At 37.4% G+C, this 27,492-nt stretch overlaps 2 protein-coding genes across 5 annotated transcripts in view; both read left to right on the forward strand.

Annotated features, from left to right (window-relative positions):
* The first annotated feature begins 439 nt into the window (after positions 1-439).
* Positions 440-2,680, forward strand: LOC128867370 (solute carrier family 2, facilitated glucose transporter member 1-like). Its single transcript, XM_054108527.1, has 6 exons — positions 440-527; positions 638-748; positions 815-975; positions 1,076-1,883; positions 1,940-2,042; positions 2,276-2,680. Exons 1-6 carry the CDS (start codon positions 516-518, stop codon positions 2,527-2,529), a joined length of 1,449 nt encoding a protein of 482 aa, XP_053964502.1. The 5' UTR covers positions 440-515; the 3' UTR covers positions 2,530-2,680.
* Positions 2,681-6,810: 4,130 nt separating this feature from the next.
* The window catches only part of LOC128866594 (potassium channel subfamily K member 15), a 70,154-nt gene continuing 49,472 nt past the window's right edge, over positions 6,811-27,492 (forward strand). Inside the window, exon 1 of one of the 4 annotated variants that reach the window (XM_054107454.1) lies at positions 6,811-7,311. The gene's annotated coding sequence lies outside the window, so the exon portion shown is untranslated. Of the gene's footprint in view, positions 7,400-27,492 lie in introns of all 4 variants that reach the window. The other 3 variants (XM_054107455.1, XM_054107457.1, XM_054107456.1) reach the window with 3 other exon arrangements.

A 27,492-nucleotide genomic window follows, 5' to 3' on the forward strand; every position in this document is an offset into this window, starting at 1 on the left:
TAAGAGGAAAGTGTTTTCTAATAGCTGTCGCCCCTCGGCAGGCAATGGCAAACCTCCGAGTGTATTTCTGCCATGAAAAAGATCCTCATAAAAATATCTGCCGTTCGGAGTCGGCTTGAAACTGTAGGTCCCTCCATTTGTGGAATAACATCAAGACGCACACCAGGAGGAGGAGCTCGGCCAAACACCCAAAAAGGGTGTACGCGCCAATTATATATACGAGTAAATACTCTCGATTTAAATAAAAATTTCATGCATTTTTCTGAATTTTACTTGAGTTTTTTTGAAAAACTTTCCTATAGCTCTTAAAAAATCACCCTTTATTTCCCAAGCTATTAACTATACAAAATTTCATTGCTTTACACTGTGCGACGTAACGAAAATGTAATTGAGGAAAAATGTCAAGCCGACATTTAATTTTCGGAGTGTCATTTCCATTTAAAAATACAATAAAGTTTTTGCTAATATTTTTACTTAAATATTTTTGTATACAGAGTAAATTCAATTTTTGTAAAATGCCAACAGATGTAAGTGAAAATTTTCAAGAATTTGCAACTGCTCTCTTGCTGCAAGTATTGAAATATTGAATTAATTTGATATTCTCCTAAACACAATGAAATGCAATTTCTAAAAACAGCCGAAGAGTGTTGGTTGGACGCCAATGTTGCTGCTAATTTGTATCGGCACCACCGTAGGCGCTGTTGTGCCCATCGGTTATGCTTTGGGGGTTATGAATACGCCTGCAGAGGTGAGTATCCAAGAAAATATTGAGTAAAACTATTCAATTAGCCTTCTGTCCGCGTACCGTCTGAAGGTCATCAAAGAGTGGGCTGTCGCTAGTGTAGCCGAAACATATGGCGCCGAACTTAATCCAACGAACGCCGACGTGCTCTGGGCTAGCATCGTTTCTATTTTCCAAGTTGGAGGCATACTGGGCTCCTTCATTTCTGGTACTTTCAGCAATAAATTTGGAAGGTGAATAAAAAATAAAGAACAAATTTGGAAAAGTTTGGCAAAAATATGCTTTCATATGCCAGATACTTATAAAAATTTAGCTTTACAATTCTCGTTTCAGACGGGGTTGTCTTTTAATCAGTGGCTGTTTATTAATTTGCGCTGGACTCTTGCTAGGTTTCTGTCGCATGATTGGCCTTGTCGAGTTGTTACTCTTGGGCCGCTTTCTGATCGGCATCTCGACTGCCCTAATTTACACTGCGCAACCAATGTATTTGTTGGAATGCGCGCCAATACATTTACGGGGCAGTGCCGGTGTCTTCACGCTGCTCGGCATTACCGGTGGCATTGTGGTGGGCCAAATATTCAGTTTTGAACACGTGTTCGGCAATGTAAAAGATTGGGACGCGGCTTTGGACTCGTACTTGTTTTGTGTTCTTATCGGTTTTCTGCCCATATTTTGGTTCCCAGAGTCACCGATTTGGATAATGAACGTGCGTCAAGATGAGGAATTCGCACGGGCATCATTGAAAAGTTTGCGTGGCAAAAATGCTGATGATATCATAAATGCCGAAATAGCCGAAATAAAAGCATCAGCTGCTGCTAGCAGTGAAATATTAAGTTTCTCGGCGGTGATGAAAAGTTCAGAATTGTGTCTGCCTATGCTGATTGTTATATCATTTATGGCTTGTCAGGGATTGAGCGGCATCAATGGCATTTTTTTCTACTCCGTGAGGATTTTTACAAAATGCGGTTTCTCCACTGAAAGCGCCGCTTGGATGAATTTTGGTGCGGGTGTCTTGAATTTTATATTTGCGCTCATCAGTTTCGTCGTTATGCAGAAATTCAATCGACGACCCTGCATGCTGCTATCAAGCGGTGCTTGCGCCATCTCACTCTTCGGATTGGGATTCGCTTTGAAATACATAGTAAGTATTTTTTGTGTGTTTGCTTTTTGCTGTAGTGTTTTTTGAATATATTTCAGGACTCTGTCAGCTGGTTTCCAATACTTTGCGTGCTTTTAATGGCTTCATTTATAATATTTTTCAATTTTGGCTTGGGTCCAATACCATTCTTTATAGGAACAGGTAATATTTATAGTGCTCACACTCACCAACGTAACCATACGCCCGTATCAGCTGATACGATGAAACTAATGAGAGCCCCATGTCAATGAATTCTCTCCACCGTTCCCTAGCATCGTAGATCGCTGTTTCATCGTATCAGCTGATACGGGCGTACGGACGTTCGTTTTCTTTGGTGAGTATGAGCACCATTACGGGCAGCCACTCTTACTTATGTGTACATTTTGCTTTTACAGAACTCTTTGAATTGCCACCTCGATCAGTGGGTATGTCTGCCGGAAATTTTTCATGTTGGACTGGCAATTTTTTGATTGGCATGTTTTTCCCGGTAGTGGAGAGTGCAATAGGTCCGTATTGCTTTTTGCCTTGCGGTGGAGTATGCATTTACTGTTTTTTGTTGACATGGCGCTATCTACCGGAGACACAACGCATTACACCATCCGAGGTAAAGACGTTGATGGCTGATGGACTCAAATCGAAAGTTACCTAAATTGGTAATACGAGTATGGCGCAGGTGCGGCATAATTACGTAGCGCGTAATCGATTGCAAATAATCGATGTTGTACAACGAAATTGTTTTTGACAAATTATTTTGAGAAAACTTTTTAATTGCGATAAATAGTTTGCAGACTTTCGTAATATTTATTGCAATTTTTTTTGTAGGAATATACTTTATAAGCGATGTAATGTTTAGGGAACGTAGCAGCGAGGCAGATATTAACGCTTATTCCGATAACCAAGCCGCGATCAAGGCTCTGACGACGCCATGGTGCTGATCCAAATTAGTCAACTCCTGTAAGGAGGAGTTCAAATATCTTGGGTATGGAGATAACACATCTCTGAGTTGGGCTCCAGGGGATAGTATCGTAGAGGGAAATGAATATGCTGATAAGCTTGCCAGGAAGGGGTCAGCTAAATTGGTATCAGGGACCTCCTACCCGGTCACCGGCATCCTCCTGACTATTGTTAAAGAGGAATTGCACAACTTACTATATTTCACAGGAAAACGCAGATCAGATGAAACTCCATTTCTTTATGTGCTATTTCGAAAAATCTTTGGCACCAGTGCAATAGACGGAGAACTCTGAAAGTCCTGGGAACTCCACGTCATTCAATTTTCAAACTCGTAGCTGTGCTTACCGGGCATTGGACGATCGGCACATATTTACCATTTAGCTCTCAATGCAGAAGCTGTGGGCACCTTTCAGAAAAGGAGATTGTTGAGCACTTTCTCTGTAAATATCTGGGTTTGACAGCTAAACGATTAAGGTCACTGGTGATCCATTCTTCGAGAGTCTGAGGCTGTGCGCCAACCTAAATCCCATCAACCGTCTCCATTACATCAACAGCTATGACAACGGACCTGTGAGATCTAAGTAAGTTGGTCGTACGGATGGACTACCACCATAACATCAACTGCTCTGGCTGGCTGTAGATATCTGCCTGTTGGAGGCCTCATAACGGTATCAAAATGACGCTTTAGTGCTACTTGGAGAGGGCCAGGGGGGTTCTTGATCCATTTTACTTACCTACCTACCTTCGATGCCATTTGCACAAATTATGCAATCTTCCGAGGAGGTGATTAATTTTGCTTTTAAAATGTTTATTTAAATTTTGTCAGTACTGTTTCATCGACATTAAGCCTTGTTTACCGACCGATTTGCTTATTAGATAGAATGGGAAAAATTCTTGAGAAAATTATCTGCGACAGGCAATCATCTTTCACAGAAGATATACATATTTTATCCACATACCAATTTGACTTTAGGAAATCCCGCTCAACGGTGGATGCTATCAAATACGTGCGTGTAATAGAGACCCCCATAAAAGTAGAGGCTCTCAGTTATATCATCAGTTAAACTGGGAGCTATTTTTCGGACCGTCTTCTGAGGTTCAGAACCAACAAAGGCATTAAGGAGTACAATGTAACAGCAGGGGTTTCCCAAGATTCAATTCTAGGCCCACTACTATGGAACCTTGCGTACGGCGGGGTACTTAGACTAGATATGTCTCCTAGAGCCAAAGTATTTGGATTTGCGGATGATATCGCAGTGGTTACAGTGGCAAAATACATCCAAGATATTAAGCGAATCAATATGTAGGCTCAAGGTTTGGCTGACGCCCATGAACCTGGAATTAGCACGCAAAAAACTGATGTTCTAATAAATAGCAGGAAGTCATCAGAATTTTGAAGGTAAATGTTGGAACTGTAACTGCCAATTCAAATACCTAGAGGTTATGATTGATAGTCGTTTTAACTTTAAAACGCACATAGAATACACTGAGAGGAAGGTGTTGGGTGTACAGTCTTGTCTGGTAGGAATAATGCCAAACAACGGAGGCCCTAGCCAAAGAATATTATATAGTAGAGTTGTCAGCTCGGCTCTTTTTTTAAGCGGCACCGATCTGGGCTGATGCATTAAATATAAATAGCTATGCAAAAAAAATAATAGTCGTCTATCGGCTAAGCGCTTTGCGAACTATATGCGGCTTCCGGACAATTTCCGATGACGCATCCTTCATCATTGCAGGACTACTTACGATAGACATTCTGGCAAAAGAAATGATGTCAGTATATTCAAATGCTATCCGAACAAAACAGTAGAGCAAGACGTAAAGAAAATTCAGCAGAGGAAAGGCGTCGTTCGTCCCATTAAGCAAAAGGGACTGCAGACAGCTAATTGGACTGATGACGGGCGACTTTCTGTGGACAAAGCACATGGACAAGGTGGGCATCTCAGACAGTGCACTCTCCCCAGCTTGGGTAGAGGAGGATGAGGCGGCGGACCACTTCCTGTGCGTTTGCCCCGCCTTCGTTTCAATTAGGCTTGATGTCTTTGACACTGATGTGTTAAGAAGCGACTACCTTGACTCATTGGCACCACAAGATCTACTCAGATATCTTCGGAGGTCGAGTAGATTTAAAGAAAATTAAAAAAGGAATCCGAGTGCAGTACAGTGGGCTGAATTGTGTCTGAGTGCTGCACTTGTTGTCCCGACAAAACAATAAAAAAAAGATAATTGGAGCCCAGATATTAAAATAAATATTTACGGTCCGGACTAAGCCAATTGAAGATACAAAAATGTCAGGATGACAAGTTCCCGAATACATATTCTAAGTCATTTATGTCAATTATGAAACAGAAATCTTTACTTTTATGGCCAGATATGTCATCTGACCTTGACTGGCAAACCCAAAAAATTTACTCACTTTTTCAGAAGATGGAAAAACAAAATAAATTAGGCTCATAGTTGTAACATAGACAATTTGGAAGCACGTTTAAGGACTAAAACTCGTTTCCACGACAGACGGTTCTACATAACCGGAACGACCCGGATTTATATCCATCCAAGGACTGTTATGTCCCGCACATGTGTGGGAAATGTTTATCTTGCTACAACAACCACAGAGGTGTTCAATTGTAATGTCAGAAGTACAGCAAATAGAAGATTTTGCTATTTGAAATTTCGCCATACTTCAAATGCTTCAAGCAAAACTGCAATTTGCAATGTACTTAAATATAAGTATCATAAAAATACTCTTCTTCTTCCTATTGTTTGACAGATCACACGTTGGTGTGAGCTTGACAAGCAGTCAAATGTGTGATGGTGTGTATGGGGTTGCTATGCCAACTTAGAATTTTTATGGTAACATTAATAATAATTGGAAAAAATGCAAAATAAGGACTTTAACTTGGAAAATTTACAATAAAAAATGTTTTGGATACACATATTTCTTAGCTAAGAGGGGTTAGAGGTAGTCAGAATTTTCAAAAAATTGGACTTTCTTTTTGCATTTTCTTAAAGTATAATACCTTAAAAATATTGTGTGAAAATTTGATGTGAATCCGAGCTATTCAACAATTTACAGAGGGCGCTCGGGTGCTCCGGAGCGTTCGAGAAAACTTTAAATGCGTTTCTCTCTGAACTATATTTTTTGAACTGGTGATCACTGTAACTTAAAAACTGCTTGGTAGATTTCAATAAAATTTATACTGCTTTTGAAAAACATAAAAAACTTGTGTCTGATCGAAGGATTTTTTGTTTTTTCAAAATACATATTCGATTTTTATCAAACCATTAATTGTCGGGTTTTTCTCGAAAATCTGAAAAATATCTCCTGAGGCAGCCATATTGTGAATTATGAAAACAAAGCTTCGATCAGGCACAAGATTATCTATGAATAAAACTAATTTCTCTAATCTCCAAGGAATTGTGATGATCACCGCAAGGGACTTCTGGAGAAACAGCGATAACTTTTACAATTATTAATTTTTTTTTTGAAATTTTGCTAAAGTCTAGTCGAAACATGATGTATTAATTCTATGTTTTTATTTTTGTAAAATAAAGCAACTGACTAGCAAAAAAAATTATTGAAAATCATCATTTTTTCGCGCCTCTGGCTACCCCTAACCCCACAATAATGCTTTTTACTGAGGAATATCTGTATTTGCCAGTCTGTATTGAGCCAGCATCTTAACCACTTGCAGACCAATTGAAAATACCGACACTTTCATGAGTACCGCAACGCTACTCAAAGATGCTGAATAGTCTGCGCAGAATCGTCTTGCGCTCTCCGGAGTAGGGTAAACTATATTGTATGTACATATGTATGTGTGCATGTATGCCTATGTCCCTAATGGAAATCAATGATCGCTAGAAAAATCGTCATAAGCACGACGTCAACATCGAGGAATCACCACCACGCTAACGTGCACGATTTCGAAGATGGTCTAGAGATGGTCAGCGCGGCTATGTAGTGTCAGTAGCAAACTCTCGAGCGAACGTTGAAAAACAAGGCGCGTCGGAATAGCAAAGAAAAAAATAGTGACGCCGCGGCAGTGGTGTGGTGCCTGTGTGCACGCGTGTGAGAATTTTTATTTTCTTTTGTAACCGGTTGACAGTTTACGTTTTCTGTGTTAACTATTTAATTAACAAAATAATTTTAATTTCAAATGGGCAAAATGGAATAAGCTTAGTGATTTTTGGAAAAGTGTTAAAATGAATTGTATTAGCTGGAAATAATTAAAAAAATAAAAGAAATCAAAAGCAAGAGTTTATTTAAGCCTTTGCAGTTGATGTAATATTAAGGCAAAAAATGTATTTTCAAATTTGAAAAATAACAATAATAATCTGCTGGAATCGCTATCAATCGCAAAGCAGCCAGATGGAAGCCATGTAAATACATACCTACAAACAAATCATATGTGAAATCCTATTTAGATACGAATTCAAGTTTTATGACGATATACCTACATACACCCCTGTGCATGTACGTACAAATGTAAATTTATGAATACGTGATGAATTAGGCAAAGAATGTGTGTATTTTCAATTGTGACGTCACATAGACTCTTAAGGTACACAAGTGCAACTAAAAATACACGCAAAATAAATATCCATACAGATTTTGTATACTCGTGTCTTAAGTGCATCTGATCGTACAAACAATCGATTGAATGTTTTTCTTTCAGCTCATTTTATTATTTTCGTGTTTTTTTGCTCTACAATAAATAATTAATGGTTCTGTGCAAGTTCAAAATTTGAACAAATGTTTTGCTAGTTGATCTGTCTTAATTGGCATCTTCTGAATTCAATCGAATTCGCTGTTTTGTCAGAGTGGCTCCAGTTTTTGAGATAGTGGCATTTGACCGCCGAGAATTCATTTAAAAACAACCTGGCATCATAAATTCTGAATGGAAAACCCATTTAAATCTGAATATGTATTTAATTTATGGTGCCAGAAACAATTTGCAATACATTTTAATGCGTTTTTAATTTTGCTTTTAGCAAATATGTTTAAATTCAAAATTGCTTGAAAAAAACTCCCTCAGTCTTTAAGGTGGATAGGTGAAATGGTAGAAGTGCCAGTCTGGCACTCTCCAAGTAGCACTAAAGCACCGTTTTGATACCATTACTTTTCTGAAAGGCCCCCGCAGCTTCTGCAATGGGGGTAACCCAATGGTAACCCTAGCTTTTCCGCGTGTGTGCCGATCGTCCAGTGATCGGTAAATCCACCTACGAGTTTGGAAATTGAATGGTGAGGAGTCCAAAGGACTTTCTGAGTCCTCCCTATATAATACTGAAGCCAAAGGGTTTTCGAAATAGCACATGAAAAAATAGAGCTCCATATTTTTTGCGCTTTCCTGAGAAATAATCTGTGCAGCTCCCCTTTAACAACTGTCAAGGGGATGCCAATGACCAGGTAGGAGGATGCCATCGAAAATGGTGTCAAACAAGGCGTTTCCTTATCAATAACTATGCTCAATTTTCTTTTGCACTACGCAATCAAGGACGATGTGAAAGCTGGTAATCTATTCAGCAGCTCCGGCTTAACCATCGCGTATACTGATTACATAGCTATCCTCACTTGAAATCGAAGGTATATGGATGAACTTTTCTCTCACATCGAAACAAAAGCAAAGGCTGTTGGGCTCCATATCAACGCCGACAAAACCAAACATATGAAAATGTCACGCGATGTTGAATGGCAGAAGCCTGAAAATTTGACTATCGAACAGTACATTTTTGAAGGAGTAGAGAGTTTCAAGTACTTGGAAAGAAAGTAACATATTGCATTAGTATTGAGGACTGCATCCAAGACCGACTTGTTGCAGCAAACAGAGCTTTCTACGCCAAAGTGAATTTACTAAAATTCAGACAACTCTCGCGCAGCTGTAAATACACTATGTAAAAAACAATAAAAGGACCAGTTTTGACGTGTGGCTGTCAGCCATGGGTAATGTCAATCAAGTATGAACAAAGTCTTCGAACTTTCGAAAGCAGAGTTTTACGAAAAGTGTATCATCCAATACGGGTTGAGGATGGTTGTTACAGAATGAGATACAACGAGGAGTTGCTGCGAGGTCCTGCCTTTAAGTGTCAAATCACAACGACTCCAATGGTTAGGCCATATCATGCGCGAGAGTAAGGAATGTCCTCAAAAATCCTTCTTAAATTAAAATACACTAGCCACCAGATGTAAAGAAAGACCTTGGAAACGCTGGTTTGGCAACGCTATCGAAGATATCAATAAACTGAAAATGCATAACTGGTGGTCTGCTGCCTTGAATCGTGTAACTTGGGGAAGGCTAGTTGATGAAGCTAAAGCTCACGCCGAGCTGTAACGCTGCCTGATTATGTTGCTATTTTGACTGGTAGTGGTGACAGAATGAAGTATAATCATCATAATCATCATCATTCCTTCGTCTCCGTTGCGTCGTATAGGGCCAAAGTAAAGTGTTTCTATTTTGTGCGATTCTTGGATCTATTTTTCACTTGCTGCCAGGTCATTGCTTTGTCCACGGCTTTGTATTCCTCTTCGATGCAGCGACGCCAAGAGCTTCTAGGTCTGCCTCTTCTGCGCTGTCTTTGGGGGTTCCAGTCAAGCGCTTGTCTGCTGATTTCAGTGCCACCTTTCCGTAGGGTATGGCCAAGCCTTCTCTTATTTCAGTTGCGATTGTTTTTGATGGCATCGTCGATGCAATTCGGTGTTAGATATCCAGTTGTCTGGCCACCAGATTCGTAGAATGCGTCTCAAGCAGTGGTTCACGAACATTTGAAGCTAGTGTACAATTTCCGCAGGCAGACACCACGTTTCACAGGCGTAGAGCAGAATTGATTTAACATTGGAGTTGAAAATCCGTATTTTTGTTGTAATGTCCATTTGTTCGGACTGCCACACCGGGCGAAGATTTGCAAATGCACCTCTTGCTTTTTGCAATATTGTAGATACATACTTTTTGCATCCGCTTTCCGCAGTGAATTGACTTCCAAGGTATAGAAAAACGTTAACATTTTCAATATTTTCCTCTCCGATATTGTAGAATGCATCGTTCGTGTGTACTGCCAAATGTTTGGTTTTATTTGCATTGGTTTTTGGTCAAGCGGTACAAGAGTGTGTTACGAGATCACTTAACTTGCTTTGCATATCCGATTTGCCTTGAGAGAATAGGAACGTTTTCAACGCTGCCGAAATCATTGCGATCGCAAAGCCCAATAAAGACGCGACGTTTGCATCGTCGTACCAACCAATAAGTCTGCTGCCGACAATATCAAAAATATTTGAGAAGGTATTTTTTGATCACATAGAACCCATTATAACAAAAATAAATTAAATTCCCCAACATCAGTTCGGATTTGAATGAAAATATTCCAAAAACTTCACAGAGTTACTCACAAAATTAATAAAGACAATAATTAAGTATGCGTGGCTGCATATCTCGAAGTAGCTAAAGCCTTTGACAAAGTATGGCACCCTGGATTAGTGCACAAACTCCAATCTTGGTTGCCATATGACTACTTTCTAATACTAAAAAGTTACATCCAAGATAGAAAATTTTATATTAAATATAACAACGCATGTTCATACATTAAACCTATGAACTAAGGAATTCCCCAAGGCAGTGTATTAGGACCCACCCTGTATCCTATCTACACCGCAGATTTACCGGAACCATCTTCAGGAAATAGCATGATTGCGACGTTTGCAGATGACACTGTACGAATGGCATCTCATAGAGACCCGAAAATGGCACAAACAAATTTACTAAACGACCTAAACAAAACACTGAATTGGTTAAAAAACTGGAATATAGAAATTAATGGCGACGAAACAATTCAAGTCAATTACATGAACGGAAAGGTAACCATAGACTCATTAAAGATTGGAAACCCTGACGCGAATACTGATACAAAAGCTAAATACTTAGGAATTACAATTCACTCTCAACTAAACTGAAAAAACCATATAATAAAAAAAGGAATGCAATTAAAACTCGTTTTCGACAACTGTACTGGCTGCTAGGAGCTGTGTCAAAGCTCTCAAAACCTTAATTTACAAAACGACAATTGCACCAATTTGGAAGTATGGTATAGAAGTTTGAGGCACAGCTTCTAAATCCAATTTGACAATACTGCAACGTGCCCAGTCGAAGATACTTAGGACAATAACAAATGCACCATGGTAGATACCAAACGCCGACGGTGAATGTTGCGACTTAAACATCGACACAGTTGACGAAGCCATACAAACTGCGAGCAGAAGGCAGACTTCTGACGCACACAAATCCGACGATGAGGAAGCTTCCCGCTGAAGAAAAATCCAATAAGAAGAGACTTAAACGAAAAACACCAACTGATCTTTTGTAATATAAAATATGAATTATATTTATGTACTTATTTGGCTTTACTTATGGCCTTATATCACTTATATATCCAAATATCTTTAAAACAAATTACTTATTGTTAATATAGACAGGTGTAATATTTTTTGGAAGCAATAAAACAAAAATTCAAACTTTCTAATCAGAATTTAAAAAACGAAAATTTGGGTACACAGTTTTATTACCCATTAAAATCTATATATATAAAAGAAAGTCTTGTTAGTCACACTATTTATAACTCGGGAATGGCTGAACCGATTTGACTGAAATTTGGTGAAGAGGTAGCTTAGGGCCAGGAGACGGGCATAGGAAACTTTTTATCCCATTCGAACGCGTTTCCGTGAAGTCACTATAAAATGTGGTATAACAAAACGCAAATGGCAGCTAAACGTAATGAAACGACTGAAGAAGCACAAGGAATTGCCCGTGAAGAGCGCCGCGTTAGTATGGCTCGGCTTCGAGCCTCTCAATCACAAGAGCAAAGCGAGGCAGCCCGTGAAACGGCTCGGTTGGCAATGCGAAATCGTCGAGCGAATAACAGAGATCAACAAGTAGATTTAGTAGTTCAAACGAATGTACCACTGTTGAATCGCCAACAAAAAGAAGTTTATGATACATTAATGAAGGCAATTGATGATGGAAATGGTGGTTTATATTTCCTTGATGCCCCTGGTGGAACTGGTAAGACATTCCGCATGTCAGTAATTTTAGGCACTGTTCGTGCGAAATCCAGCATTGCGCTCGCAGTTGCTTCTTCTGGAATAGCAGCCACATTGTTAGAAGGATGCCGTACGGCTCATTCAGCACTAAAATTGCCGTTAAATCTTCAAAAAATTGAAGAACCAACATGTAATATAATATTTCAAAAAACTCAGCAATGGCCAAAGTTTTATAAGCATCGAAAATCATCATCTGGGACGAGTGCACAATGGCGCATAAACGTGCATTAGAAGCACTTAACCGAACATTGAAAGATATACGCAATGACTCGCGATGTTTTGGAGGCGCAATGATTTTACTGTCTGGCGAATTCCGCCAAACACTGCCAGTAATTCCAAGATCAACGGCTGCTGACGAAATAAACGCTTGCCTCAAATTATCGAACCTATGGCGCTATGTGAAGAAACTTCAGCTGACAACAAACATGAGAGTTGCATTACTTAATGATACATCTACTGAAGATTTCTCTGAGCAATTACTGACTATCGGTAATGGTCGAGTACCTGTCGACGAATCGAGCGGATTGATTTCATTTCCTCAGAATTTCTGTAACTTTGTCTCATCGAAAGACGAACTTATTAATAAAGTATTCCCAAACATCATTAATAACTACAAAAATAATGAATGGTTGAGTGAGCGAGCAATTTATCGGCTAAGAATAAAGATGTAGATGACCTAAACTGCATAATTCAAAATGATATCATTGGAACAATGCATTCATTCAAATCCATTAACTGTGCAACAAAAGAAGATGAAGCCACCAACTATCCAATTGAATTTTTAAACTCCTTGGATGTGCCTGGCTTACCACCGCACAATTTACTCCTAAAAGTTCGCTCCGTAGTAATAATGCTTCGAAACATAAACCCACCAAAACTTTGCAACAGTACGCGTTTGGTGGTAAATAAATTGATGAACAATGTGATTTGCGCGACGATACTCAAAGGAAAATTTGAAGTTGAAAAAGTTCTCATTCCGAGGATCCCGATGATCTCAACCGATCTTTCGCTTGAGCTTAAAATACTTCAATTTCCGATCTGTATTGCATTCGTCATGACCATTAACAAATCACAAGGCCAATCCTTGAAAGTTTGTGGTCTGAATCTAGAAAATCAATGTTTCTCACATGATCAATTACATGTGGCATGTTCACTGGTCAGAAAACCATCTGCGTTGTTTGTTGTTGCACCTGATAATAAAACAAAAAATGTCGTGTATCACAAGGTGCTTAACTGAAGAGTGCAATCTATTAAAGCTTCATTGAAATACTTGATAAATAAATTAAACAAAACTAACTTAATAAAATCAAAAATCTGCTTTTTTATTGCCTCTAGGGCGGAACAAAGTTCGTCGGGTCAGCTAGTTTAATATAAAAAGTGTAAGTTTGACGTGGCTCGAAATTTTTGTAGGTTTTTTTATACTTTTTTTTCTCTGGCAGCGCAACGTACTTTCTTCATGTAACGAATGCTCAACACTTTTTTCTTAGTAGACAAAATGCGCAAGAGAATTTTAATTTAATTTAATTGCAATTACTTTTTGAGGCAATTAACAAGTGGATTGAAAAACTGATTAATTAACGCAAATACACTGTCGTCAATGATTGAGGATCATAAACTGTCTGCGATGCTAGGATTTTTTTCAAGCACATGCAAGAAAATTTATAAAAAACAAGAACAAAATGCTTTTAAATTTAGCACGTGGTGGCACAAATTTAATAATACATTTTATTTTTGAGTAATTTTTTTGTTAAGCAAAAAAATAGATTTTGAGTGATGGAAATCTTTATTTCGACCTTTACGCGCTCATTGCTTGTCTGTTTGTATGTATACTGCTGCTGTCTAATTCATCAGTTCAACTATGACTGGCATACGACACCATTTGCTCTACTAATGAATTGATTAATTTTGCGGCATTTTATACGCATTTTACTAATTTACCTTATTTATAGGTATTATAGGTATACGATATGAGCCGTTTTCTTTTTTGTTAATCACACTTGAAAAATGACTACATTATAAATTTAAATCAATTTAATATTTAAAAAACATAAAATCAGTGCTTTAACATATTCCAATATTTTTCAAACCATTCAAATGCAAACCCTTAAATATCTCCATATAATATAAAATGGACTTACACCACTTTCAAAGAAAACGGCTCATATTTACCGTATAGATAAAATAAAATAGGTTTTCCTTATGAATTTTTTTTTTTTTACTTTTCTCCATCAATCAATACGAATAAGAAGAAACTCTGTGATACAAAAAAGAAGGTACTTTCAATCTGAATTTTTCGACGGATATAGGAGTTTTTGAAGTTTCATAATTTATTTATATTTTTAGCAACATTGCTATATTTCGTACTTGGAAATTTAAAAAGTTGTATACCAGCTGATTTGCATTGGTAGCTTGTATTTTTACAGCGTGTGAAGGCGCAACGGACTTATTTTTATTAACTTACTCGGCCGCGTAGCCGAATGGGTTGGTGCGTGATTACCATTCGGAATTCACAGTTCGAATCTCAGTGAAACCAAAATTAATAAAAACATTTTTCTAATAGCGGCCACCCCTTGGCAGGCAATGGCAAACCGCCGATTGTATTTCTGCCATGAAGAAGCTCCTCATAAAAATATCTGCCCTTCGGAGTAGAAAATGTAGGTCCCTCCATTTGTGGAACAACATCAAGACGCACACCACAAATACGAGGAAGAGCTCGGTGAAACACCCAAAAAAGGTGTACGCCGCAATTATATACATACATATATATGTAAACTAGCATTTGAATTGAATTGAAGGTGGTTGCTTAAGGGGTCCCGGTGGTCTAGAGATCAAAAATTTATTTTCAGGATTGTTTTTTACAATATAATTTACAATGAAAAACGATATTTAAATTTTTTACCAATTTTTCGGTAGGGTCAACTTCTGCCTCATTTTTAACATTAAAAACAAAAAAATGTTAATGAAAAAAATAATTTCATAAAAACATGCAAAAACAAAAACCATAAAAACATTAAAAAAAAAAGATTTTAATGAAAAACAATTTTATGAAATTTTTAATGAAAAAAAAATTTTTTATGCAAGTTTTGAAAAATTATTATTAAAAAAATTATTAAAATAAAAAAAAAACATTAATGAAAACAATTTTTAATGAAAAACAAAATTTTTTTTGAAATTTTTAATGAAAAAAAAACTAATGAAATTTTTGAAAAATTATTATTAAAAAAAAAAAATTTTATGAAAAAAATATTGTTTATGAAATTTTTAATGAAAACAAAAATTTTTATGAAATTTTTGAAAGATTATTAAAATTAAAAAATTTAAAAATATTTTAATTAAAATTTTATGTAAAAATTGTTTAATGAAATAATAAAAAAAATTGTTTAATAAATTTTTAACGAAAAAAAAAGTTTTTTAAAAAATTTTAATGATTAAGTAATGAAAAAAAAATTGTTTATGAAATTTTTAATGAAAAAAAAATTTTATGAAATTTTTGAAAAATTATTAAAATTAAAAAATTTTAAAATATTTTTATTTAAATTTTAATTTAATTTTTATGAAAAAATTTTTTAATGAAAGAATAAAACAAATTTTTTAAGAAATTTTTAATGAAAAAAAAATTTTTTAAGAAATTTTAGAAAAAAAAATTTCTTATGAATTTTTTTGAAAAATTGAAGAACAATTTTTTGAAAAATTGGAACAAAAATTTCATAAAATTTTTTTTCAAAAATTTCATAAAATATGTTTTTTTTTTTTAATTGTAATAATTTTAAGAATGCCGCTGAAGTTGACCCTACCAAAAAATTGGACCTGGAAGGTCTTGCCCATTTTTGCTCTTCTACATATTTATCTGAAACACAAAAATATAAAAAAATATTTATCGTATGACTGTAGCTATGTCCCGTACTACGAGTAGAATAAAAAAAATTTCACAAAGTGAATTTGACACTCTAAACACCGTGTTTTTTTTTAGTTTTTTAATCAAACAAATACGAAATAATTGAAATAATAATATGATACTAGTACGGGCGATAGCCATTGATGTTGTGAACAACATATTAAAATTTCAGACGATTCGGTTGAATAGTTTTTTTCTTTTTTTTAACAACACCAGGCCAGAAATATCAACGGACAGACTCTGTCACTATCAACCAGTGCAAAGTACTTAGGAGTAATTCTGGACTCCAAACTTAGCTGGAAGTTAAACGTCGAAGAACGGGTAAGGAAAGCAGAAATTGCTTTATATGCCTGCAAACGTATGCTTGGAAGAAGATGGGGTCTTCAACCTAAGCATACATTATGGCTGTATAAGGCGGTTATACGACCCATTCTATCGTATGGTTCGGTAGTTTGGTGGAAAGCTCTAGGGAGAGAGTACAATACCAAATTACTCGGCAGAATACAAAGATCAGCCTGTGCAATAACGGTCGGTGCAATCAGATCATGTCCTAGAGAGGCTCTCAATGCTCTGACACACGTTATTCCAATAGACCTACATATAAAGAAGACGGCAACCATGAGTGCATTTAGGTTAAATGAAGCGGGTCGCTGGAAAGAAAAAACTTATGGTCACGCTAGTCTATTATTGCGACAAACTCAGTTAACCTCGGTGAGGACTGACTACATCGTCCCGATGGTAACGTTCAATAGGAATTTTGCCACACTCTTTCCATCTAAAAAAGAATGGAATAAGGGATTCTCTCTACACCACTTCGATTCCACAGTCTATACAGATGGCAGTAAAATGGATTGTGGTGTTGGAGCTGGTATATATTCTCATAGACTTGGAATTGAAAAATCTGTGCGTCTCCCTAATACCAGCAGCGTCTTCCAAGCGGAAGTACTAGCAATTGGGGAAGCCTGTAGGCTACTAATCGCAGATTTCTCTTTCAAGGGCAATATCGCTATTCTTTCGGATATCCAAGCTGCAATCCAGGCGCTGGACGCGACTATAACAACCACTAAAGTGGTGGAGCAAAGTAGGAATAGCCTCACCAACTTGAGTGAAAACCACAGAGTAACCTTAATTTGGGTCCCGGGACACCGGAACATAGAAGGTAACGAAAAAGCTGATGAACTGGCAAGAGGGGGATCTGCCATGAATAGCGCTCTTGCAGTACCAGTATTCACTCCACTAGGTGCGGTCAAGAATGCAATTTCCCTAAAATACCTTTGAATTGCAGATTGTAGATGGAGAGACCAGACGAAATGCAAAATCAGCAGAACGTTATGGCCCACCTACAACCTCAAGCAATCGTCGACATTAATAAACATGAAACGTCGGGACACCTGTAGACTTACGGCAGTCATAACTGGCTTCTGGTCTATCGGAGAACAAGCCGCCAAAATGGGCATCCCTCATAACACATACTGTCATAGTTGTAAACAACCGGGGGAAAAAGAAACAAGATACTATACTTTCGAAATATCGAAAAAGCAAAAAATCGATTTTTTGAAATTTCCTGACCACCGGGTCCCCTTAACTTATAAACTTGAATTTGAATTGAATTGAAGGCGGTCCCCCATCCAAGTGCTTACCGCGCCTGTCGATGCTTAATTTCGGTGATCGGCGAATTGAAGGCAATTGTGAAACTCGAAACTAGTGATGCCATTTTTCATAGGAGCTACGAAAACTGTACTGTATACAGTGTTGGGGCTAATTATATTGAATAAAAAAAATGAATTTTATTAAAAAATTCTAATTTTTATTTTTATATTGAATACTTTTCAGCCAATGTTATTTATAATATCATTGAAATTATATCATATATGAAAAATTATAATAAATAATAAATAAATTATAAAAAAAATAATAAATTAATTATAAAAAAATAATAAATCGTTTTAAAATCTAATCAGTAATCATTTTCGACCATAAAATCAAATTTTTTTCTGATAAAGTTTCTTACAGTATTTTATACAAAATTTTTGCTGCGATCTAGCCTAATGAACAGACTCGTATGCATGCACATATGTATGTGTGTACAAAATAATGTTTATTTTTAATACGCAACCAAAGATAATACGCAACGGCATCTATTGCCACTGCAGCTAGACTGACTAGGAGCATTCGGCAATGCACATGGGTTGTTGGCTATTATTGTCGTCATCGACCTCAGTATGCAGCATTGAAGACATCTTATTTCTCTCCCGGCGCTGACGTACTACAGTTGCCGTTACATGCATAAGTATGTATGTACATATGTATGTATGCATAATAGGATACGGAAGAAGGCCAAAAAGTATTATACTAAAAGTATTACTCCAAATGCAATGTTTTTGGGTAGAAAATATTTGTACAGAAATCCAAATGTACGGCATGTGCATTTTCGTGATTTACAACGAGACTGGCCATTTAATGTGAACTAAAATTTATACTACAACATTTATGATCAACGTATAATTTGACAAAATTTACGGCACAATTAAGCATTTTTGGACGATTTTTTTTTTTTTCTAATAAAAATTTTTAAGAAAAAAGCGGAAAATAATGAAGCTAACCCAGAAAAAGGGCTTTTGAAAGAGCGCATTTTCAGGTGTTAAAAATCTGGTATGTGTTAAAAAGGTGCAATCTTTTCTGACTTAGAATAAATATTTCATGACATTGGGGTGATTGAAAGTGAAACTATTGCTTTTATGTTGGATGTAGTAGATGTGCGTCATCGATGCAAACACAAACGGCTTGCCAGACGGCTTTCACTCGACACGCTTGGTTTCTCGAACAAATGGTATAAATGTGTAATTCAATAATGAAATATAGTTTTTTTATTATGAATAATGAAAAAAAGTTCTAATGAAAGTATTGGAGATTGCATGAAAATTTTAGGATTTTTTCAGAATTTCGTATAAAGTTTGGAACTCTGATGCATATGACTTTTGTTAAAGAATAAACTGCATACATATTTTTTAAGCTAGCTAAAAATAAATTAAAAAAATTGTATATCAAAATTTATAGTCTCAAGGGGTGCGTGGGTGTTTTTGTTGCCAGGTGTACAGCTGTCCGTCCATGCACTAATACCTTGAGTGAAAAGTGACAGCCCTTGAAGTGTGTATTTTTGCAATAAATTTTTTTAACTATTTTTTGTTTGATGCTCACATAGTTGTATATCAGTCTTACTAGGTTGTGAAAAATTTTAGCGGGTCAATAAGAAAAACACAATTTTATGGTTTGAAATACACTTTATTATTCAGCATAGTCTTCCTGAATATCAATACAGTTGTTCCAATGAGATTCCAATTTATGATTTGCATACCTGAAGTGAGATTGTGGAAGCGCTGCAAAATACGCTTCCACAGCTCTTATAAGCTCATTATTCAATGAAAAGTGCTTTCCACGCATGCATTTTTTAGCTCTAGAAACAGATGGGAGCCACTAGGAGCTACATCTGCTGAATACGATGTATGCTCCAACAGTTCGAACTTTAATTCATGCATTTTACCCATCGTCAAAATGCTCTCGCTACTCGGTGCATTTTGTTCTGATGAAAAATTATTTTTTTCCTTTGCAAGCTGGATCTTTTTTTTACGAAATTTCTCTTTCAGTTGGTCTAAAAGATTACAATAATATTCAGAACATATTGTTTTACCAGTTTGCAAGTAATTCACAAACAAAATTCCTTTCGCATCCCTAAAAAACTAACACATTCTTGGTTAATTTCTGAACGAGAACTCGTTTCGGAGCCGATAAACCAGGTTCACTCTTTGGTAGGCCGGGTCGATTTGTGGGGAGGCAAAAAAATCGCCCATTGCTCTGTGAAAATCATATTCTAGGGATCAAAATAAGAAATTTTGCCGAAGGAACCATACCTCTAAAACGAATTCTGATGTCTCCCAATTTGGGTCGAACTTTTTAGTTTATTTTCTCATGTAAAGGCCAAAAATGGTGATATTTTCAAATGATTGTATGGGGAACCCCCCAGGGGAGTTCCAGGGGGTGTGCCACTGGCATGGGTGGATCGGCCGTCCAAAGTTAGTGGGGGTCGGTCATACATTTGAACTCGATTGGAGCACTCTAAATTTTTCGTTCGACCCAAATTGGGGGACATCAGAATTCGTTTTAGAGGTATGGTTCCTTCGGCAAAGTTTCTTATTTTGATCCCTAAAATACGATTTTCACAGATCAATGAGCGATTTTTAAATCGACCCGCCCTACTCTTTAGCCTCTTGTTTTGATTTAGACTGATGCTGATAGACCCAAGTCACATCCATAGTGATAAATCGATGCACAAAATTCACTTTATCCTTTGGAAAATGCTCAAAATGTTGCTGAGAAAGTCGCATTCGAATGTGTTTTTCTTCCATTGCTAGCGAATGCGGCACCCCGCTTTATGCACACAGCTTTCTGAAACCTAATACTTCAGCCAAAATGTTGCTTACACTGCCCAATGAGATGCCAAAGGCCTCTACTAAATCTCTTTCAGTCACTCAACAATTTTTCAATACGATTCCCTGTACTTTTTCTACGATTTCTGGTGGTGTTGCTGTTTTTGGACTTTCTTGGCGTGGATCGTCTTCAAGCCTTGTACGACCACGCTTAAATTCAGTAACCCATCTTTCTACTGTACTAATTGATGGCGAAAAGTCCTTATACACTTTTCACATTCGTTCATAAATTGTCTTTACTTTTAATCTTTCCAAAAAAATACTTACTTTTTTCTATTACACAAAATATTGCATATAATAATAAAAAAAATTAGACTAGTAGCAACGCCCTATTTTACCAAATCGCAAAACTTATTGAACAACCTAGTATATTAATAATCAAAGGTAAATACCTCAAAGAAACTGAAAATCTTGTTTTCTTCTTCTTCTACTTCTATCATGTTTTATGGAGCGCAAGTTTGACTGGTTGAAAGGTTTGAGCAAGTTGAGAAACCTGTACTTTTTTTTTATTAAGAAAGTAACGTTTTTGCGGTCCAAAATCCCAAACTACACGAAACACCTGGAAACCGGATTATTGCCGCAATTTGTATACACCTTCCGCCAACAAATTTGTTTCATCGCGCGCTGCTTAAGTCTACCAACCCCAAGTCTTCCTCGTATCCTTACTGATGAATTGATTAAATTAGGTGCTTACCGGGTAGTGGTTACTGGGAGCGAGCTAGCATACAGTATTGACATGTCGTCATTTTCAGAATTTTCTTCGATTCATATATAAGTAATTGTCTTCATGCCAACACCACTAAATAAACTGATTGAAAAAGAATTTAATTCGTTCACTCAAAGAGCTTCTGTTACACGAACTCTATCCGCACCTTATACTTTTAAATGTACCTTGTTTTAATAATGCTAATTTCTCTGCTTAGGTCATAAGTCTAATTTTCGAGCAGGAGGTGGCCTGCTCAACTCTTTATAAAAATATTTCCTCTGCGACCTGCCCATTTTTTTTTTTTTTTTGCGGTGAGGTTGGGTTAAAAATGCCTTCGCACCATATAGTAACCCCTTCTCTTGATTCGATTTAGAGGGCCAAGACGACGTCCTAAGAAGGACTTACTTAGTCACCCTGCGTCCAGGGTCGCCTGTTTCCAATTCACGTTTCTTTTTTCGGATAATATCCTTCACGAAGTTTGCGATGACATTCCATTTTTCTTCATCATACTTAGTATCTCCATATATGCAGTTTGGAAGGCTCACGTTTGCCATTCGCCACAAATACTTGCGAAAGGACACATGTCCGGACAAAAACTGTGTGAAGTAAATGTTAACCTTACCGTGCTTTCTTCCTACCCACTTTTTGTAGATCGGGTATTAGTCTCGCTGTCCATCTACCGTACCGTTCAGAGTTCCATCTTGCCTGCCAAAGTGTGAGCGTTTGAATTCTAATATCGGAGAATCTTGGTACTGGGATTCTTAAGATTTTTGCCTCCCATCTCCATTTGCGCTCTTGTGCTAGAATATCTATAGGGATGGTTCCGCTGATAAATAAAACCGCTGCTTCAGATACTGTTCTGTATGCAGAAGCCACTCTGAGGACGCAGATGCGTTGCACAGATTGCAGAGTTTCTCGCCGGCATTGCACGCTTAGCGAATCTGCCCATATTTCGCATCCGTATAGAAGAATCGGGTGGCGTCCGCCGTAGCCGAATGGGTTGGTGCGTGATTACCATTCGGAATTCACAGAGAGGTCGTTGGTTCGAATCTCAGTGAAAGCAAAATTAATAAAAACATTTTTCTAATAGCGGTTGCCCCTCGGCAGGCAATGGCAAACCTCCGAGTGTATTTCTGCCATGAAAAAGCTCCTCATAAAAATATCTGCCGTTCGGAGTCGGCTTGAAACTGTAGGTCACTCCATTTGTGGAACAACATCAAGACGCACACCACAAATAGGAGGAGGAGCTCGGCCAAACACCTAACAGGAGTGTACGCGCCAATTATTTAATTTTTTTATAGAAGGATCGGGTTCGTCGTGCCCATTAAAAGTTTTCGCTTGCTCTACGTTGGACCTCCAAGGTTTGCCATGAGCTTACTTAACATGCCGCTTACTTTGGCAGCTCTTGCGGCTGCATGATTTATGTGTGCCCAGTAAGTTAGCCTCATGTCTAATTGCACTCCCAGGTATTTGACCACTCTTTTTGTCGAGTACTTGTATAACTACTTCTAATGGGATACATCTGTTGGTTAGAAGGATTAGCACTGTTTTCTCTGTGGCCACCTTTAATCCATGATCCGCTAGCCATGTCTGAACTCGGATCATCTCCTGATTTACCTTCCTTTTGGCTTCGTCAGTGTTTCAAGCGATTATTACAGCTGCAATGTCATCTGCGTATCCCACTAAGTGCACATCCTGCCCAGTTTGCAACCTTGGCGATGCCGAAAGCATATATTACTTTATTGGCGCTTTTCCGATTTACAAAAACATCCGTGCCTATTATTTTGATGAAAAAGTTATAGATTAAGCGAAAGTAATAACGCTGCTAGGGGGACGCAACTAAATATTATGCGTTATTCGAACTATGCTCATAGTGTTAAATACAGGGATCTTATTGTAAATGAATTTTCTTAAATTGTCTTCCACATTTTCGCTATTTGTATGGCACACAATCCTATAAGTTATTGCAACAATTACTTTTATTTATTTTTATTTTGTTCTACCTATTCTGAAATAGTATATCATATCCACTGTATTACAAATATTATAAAAAAAAAATACTAAGAAATATTACTACTACTACTCCTACTACTACCATAAATATGTTATATATATGCAAGTATAATTAAAAATCATTTGCATAAAGTGATAACACCAATTTTTTCCAAAATAATGCACCTTTACTATGGATTTCTACTCGTGGCATCAGTGCAAATGGGAAACTACCATCCTCTTGCTGACATCCGTTGAGTTTAAAAATTGAATTTAAAAATAAATATTTTTTAAAGAAAGGTCATTGAACGAAAATCAGTGCCGTCTTTATTGTGATTTTTGGTTTTTTTTTTTGTGCATGCCTTGTCACAAATTTCCTGACCGCGACTGTCATCTAGTAAATAGCTTGATGACTATCATATGTGCTCGTCGATACACTATATGTTAGTGTGTGTATGTGTGCATACCCTGTAGAAAATTCCATAGTTTGGAACTGGCGCACTGCTAACTGAAAAGCCAATTTATTGAGCTAATGTTTTAGATCACGAACTGGTGTTTAATGGAAAATGCGCACTAGTTCCAGATTGTCTCGAATTGTACCACTTGCAAAATAACCAATTAAATAGAAGAGTATGCAAAAAAAATATTCTTCTATTACTATAAATACTTACTTACTTAGCTGGCAACTACAACCGATGGACGGTCTTAGTCGCTACCAAAATGTTGCGCCAATCGCCTCTGCATTGCGCGCGCTCACGTCAGTTAGAAACATCACGGGCCGCCAGGTCGTCGTCGGCTTGGTCCTTCCAACGTAGACGAGGACGTCCTCTTTGGCGAGTTCCACCAGTACATTTCGAAACGAGCACCTTCTTTGCTGGAGCGTTATTGTCCAACCGCTCAACGTGACCTAGCCAGCGCAGCCGCTGAATTTCAATGCACTTCACTACGTCGATGTCGACGTACAGCTCGAACAGCTCGCGGTTTCATCATATTCGGTATGCATCATTCACGCAAATTGGACTATAGATCTTGCGAAAAATTTTTCGCCATACAGTAAGACCGGTACCGATTACGTTCCCACGATAGTCGTCGTAACCGGAACGACCCGGATTTATATCTCCGGCCAAGGACTGTCACTTCAGCCGGATTCCTCGTATATGCATGGGAAATGTTTATGCTACTACAACAACCACAACTACTGGGAAGAGGAGTGATTGATAGATCGTTTTTTTTTTGTATGTCGATAGCGGACTCTGCTTTTCAATTGCCTACCCAACCCAAAGTAGCATCTGTTGGCCAGAGTTATTCTTCACTGGATTATATATATATTTGGCGCGTACACCCTTTTTAGGTGTTTGGCCGAGCTCTTCCTCATATTTGTGGTGTGCGTCTTGATGTTGATCCACAAATGGAGGGACCTACAGTTTCAAGCCGACTCCGAACGGCAAATATTTTTATGAGGAGTTTTTTCATGGCAGAAATACACTCGAAAGTTTGCCATTGCCTGCCGAGGGGCGACCGCTATTAGAAAAATATTTTTTTTTAATTTTGGTGTTTCACCAACGTTTCGAACCAACGTTCTCTCTGTGAATCCCGAATGGTAATCACGCACCAACCCATTCAGCTACGACGGCCGCTGGATTGCTACAAATAAAAATGCTTCAAACGTTAAGGTTGCGTTAAATGACGATTAGATGAATATAAATGGTGATGAACTCAATCCCCTATGGTTTGTTTTTCTTGTTTCTTATTCATTATGAACCAGTGTATTAACTGGTAAAAGACTGGGAGTTGACATTTCATAGCACATCGTCTTGGTTGAAATACCAGTTGAAAAATTAGAAGACAGACTGTTTCAACTGCAAAGCAAACTGTTCTTTTGTAAGGTACTTTAGAACTAATAGGTTTGATTGCAACTTTCTAACTACTGCACTAAACTTTTCAGATAAAATTAATTTGTTCATGGCCAGTGTAAGTGAAAGAAATCCATTATTTTCTCAGAGATGGCTGCAGTGATCGATATCTTGTAAAGTACATGTTCGTTGCCAAGGTGACATTTCACACTAAAAAAATTCCTTTGCTGTTTTTTGTTTGTTCCATTCAGTTGAGAGTTGCAGTGTGTTAACAATGGAAGTCAACAAAGAGAAATTTCGGTACATTTTAGTTTTTCTTTGATAAAAGGCGGAAATGCAAATAAAGCCGTGTTCCACGTGTACTTTAGCATACTTATTACTCATAAGTCTCCCTAAGGATGAACTGAGAATACTCACCGGCATTCTCTCAGACCATTGCAGATTGCGCAGTCATCTACAGCGGACTTTTGCCGTTCCACTAACTATTGTCGTTTCTGCTTCCAATCCCCGGAGACTCCAATGCACCTTCTCCTGGAATACAGCGCTATAGCTAGGAGAAGGTTGAGTCATCTCGGCCAAATGCAGCCGAAAGAAAGGCACATTCGCTCAATACAACCCAGCTCTATCCTGAGTTTAATAAGACAACTGGGTTTGAATGAGGTGCTGCGATGTGTAGAGGACACAAAAAACCAAGAGGTCGACGTGCAAATCTCAAATCAAATATCTCGTATTTATCTAAACAGTTTCAAAAAACGCTCAAGCAGTTATTCAATTCATTTAACAACTACAGAAAAAAGTGCTTTTTAGATATCAGGAACTCCTTATCACAAAATTCTTGGAAATTCTTTAAAAGGAAGAAAAAATATCAAAAATTAAACTTTTGAGATACTTTAAACTTAGATTTTGGGGTATTAAAAGTCAATGAACTATAAAACATACTCGAAAATTCTGGATAAAAGGTTCGAAATTTTAATGAAAATTCCTCGCATGTTTCTTTTCTTCTTTCTTTTTTAATTTCCACAAATTTTGAAACTTGGATTTGCATGATTTATGTAGGAAAAAAAATGATTAGAGTGATTAGAATAGAATAAATAAAAAATAAATAAACTTGCGAAATAAATAAAACAATAAATTTATCAATCAATCCTAATATTAAAGATATTAACCGCTCTTTAGAACACTCTTGGATTTGCTCCATTTCTTTGCTCCGAGCAACTGTGAACTTTGACACAATATTTCACCATCTTAGCCGCCTTTGTACTGCTAAAGGTCTCTCTACTGTGATATCAGTTTACATTTAGCGCAATTATTACTATTTTTTTTTTTTTTTTATTTTACCTTTATTTTTCCACTTGGGAACACAGGGCTTCACCAAACCATTGACATCTCATTCTATTAACTACGTTCCCTTTGCGGCATCCCACCTTTGTTTAACTGCTTCTACATCACGAAGGTTAGAATATATTTATATATATATATATAATAGGCGCGTACACCCTTTTTGGGTGTTTGGCCGTATTTGTGGTGTGCGTCTTGATGTTGTTCCACAAATGGAGGGACCTACAGTTTCAAGCCGACTCCGAACGGCAGATATTTTATGAGAGGCTTTTCATGGCAGAGATACACTCGGAGATTTGCCATTGCCTGCCGAGGGGCGACCGCTATTAGAAAAATGTTTCTTAATTTTGGTGTTTCACCGAGATTCGAACCAACGTTCTCTCTGTCAATTCCGAATGGTAATCACGCACCAACTTTTTCGGCTACGGCGGCCACGAAGGTTAGAATGCCCCCAGGTATTTCGTGGACAACCGGGTCGTCTGTTTCCTTAAGGGTTCCATTCCAACGCTGTTCTGCTTATGTATTCTTTGTGCTTTCTGAGAGTGTGCCAGATCTATTGCTATTTACGTCTTCATATCACTTTTTGGATTGGTTTTTGCTCGGTGATCTGCCACAAATCCGCATTTCGGATAGGCCAAAAAACTTTACATATATTCCGAAGGCATTTGTTTGTAAAGCTTTGTAATTTCTGCAATTTCTGCGTAATGCTTCTCGACACCAGCCACATTTTACTACCATATAAGAGTGTGGATTTTACACAAGCGTTAAATATTCTTATTTTAGTTTTATGAGAACTGTGTCTGCTTTTCCAAATTGGCTTTAACCGTCCAAAAGCTGACCTAGCTTTACGCAGTCGAATTTCTGCGTCTTCTTCACCTCCTCCGTTAGTTGATACTACGTTGCGAAGACAGCAGAGACTTTCGACGTAAAACAACAGCGTAGCGGTGCACTGCCTCGATTACAGTATTGTTGGGATTTGTATTATTGAGTCGTATTGCTAACGTTTTCTTGCAGTTTATTTCCAGGCCAACATTTCGTGCAGCAATGAATACAATTTTTATTCAAGTTTTTCCTTGCGGGTACAGCATACACAAATATGCACATACATACGTGCGTCAACTTCGCATGTTCACACATAATAATACACTGAGTTGACAATAAACATTCTGTAAATATCTGACAGGTTTCACGTTATATTATTAATTATACTTATTATTTCCAATGCACGCTAATGTTTATACTTTCTTGCCAAAAACTTTCATATGCTTATGACACCATTTGGAAGGAGGCTAACAACTAAGT

The sequence above is a fragment of the Anastrepha ludens genome, chromosome 6 (genome assembly GCF_028408465.1).
Source record: "Anastrepha ludens isolate Willacy chromosome 6, idAnaLude1.1, whole genome shotgun sequence".
NCBI lineage: Eukaryota > Metazoa > Arthropoda > Insecta > Diptera > Tephritidae > Anastrepha > Anastrepha ludens.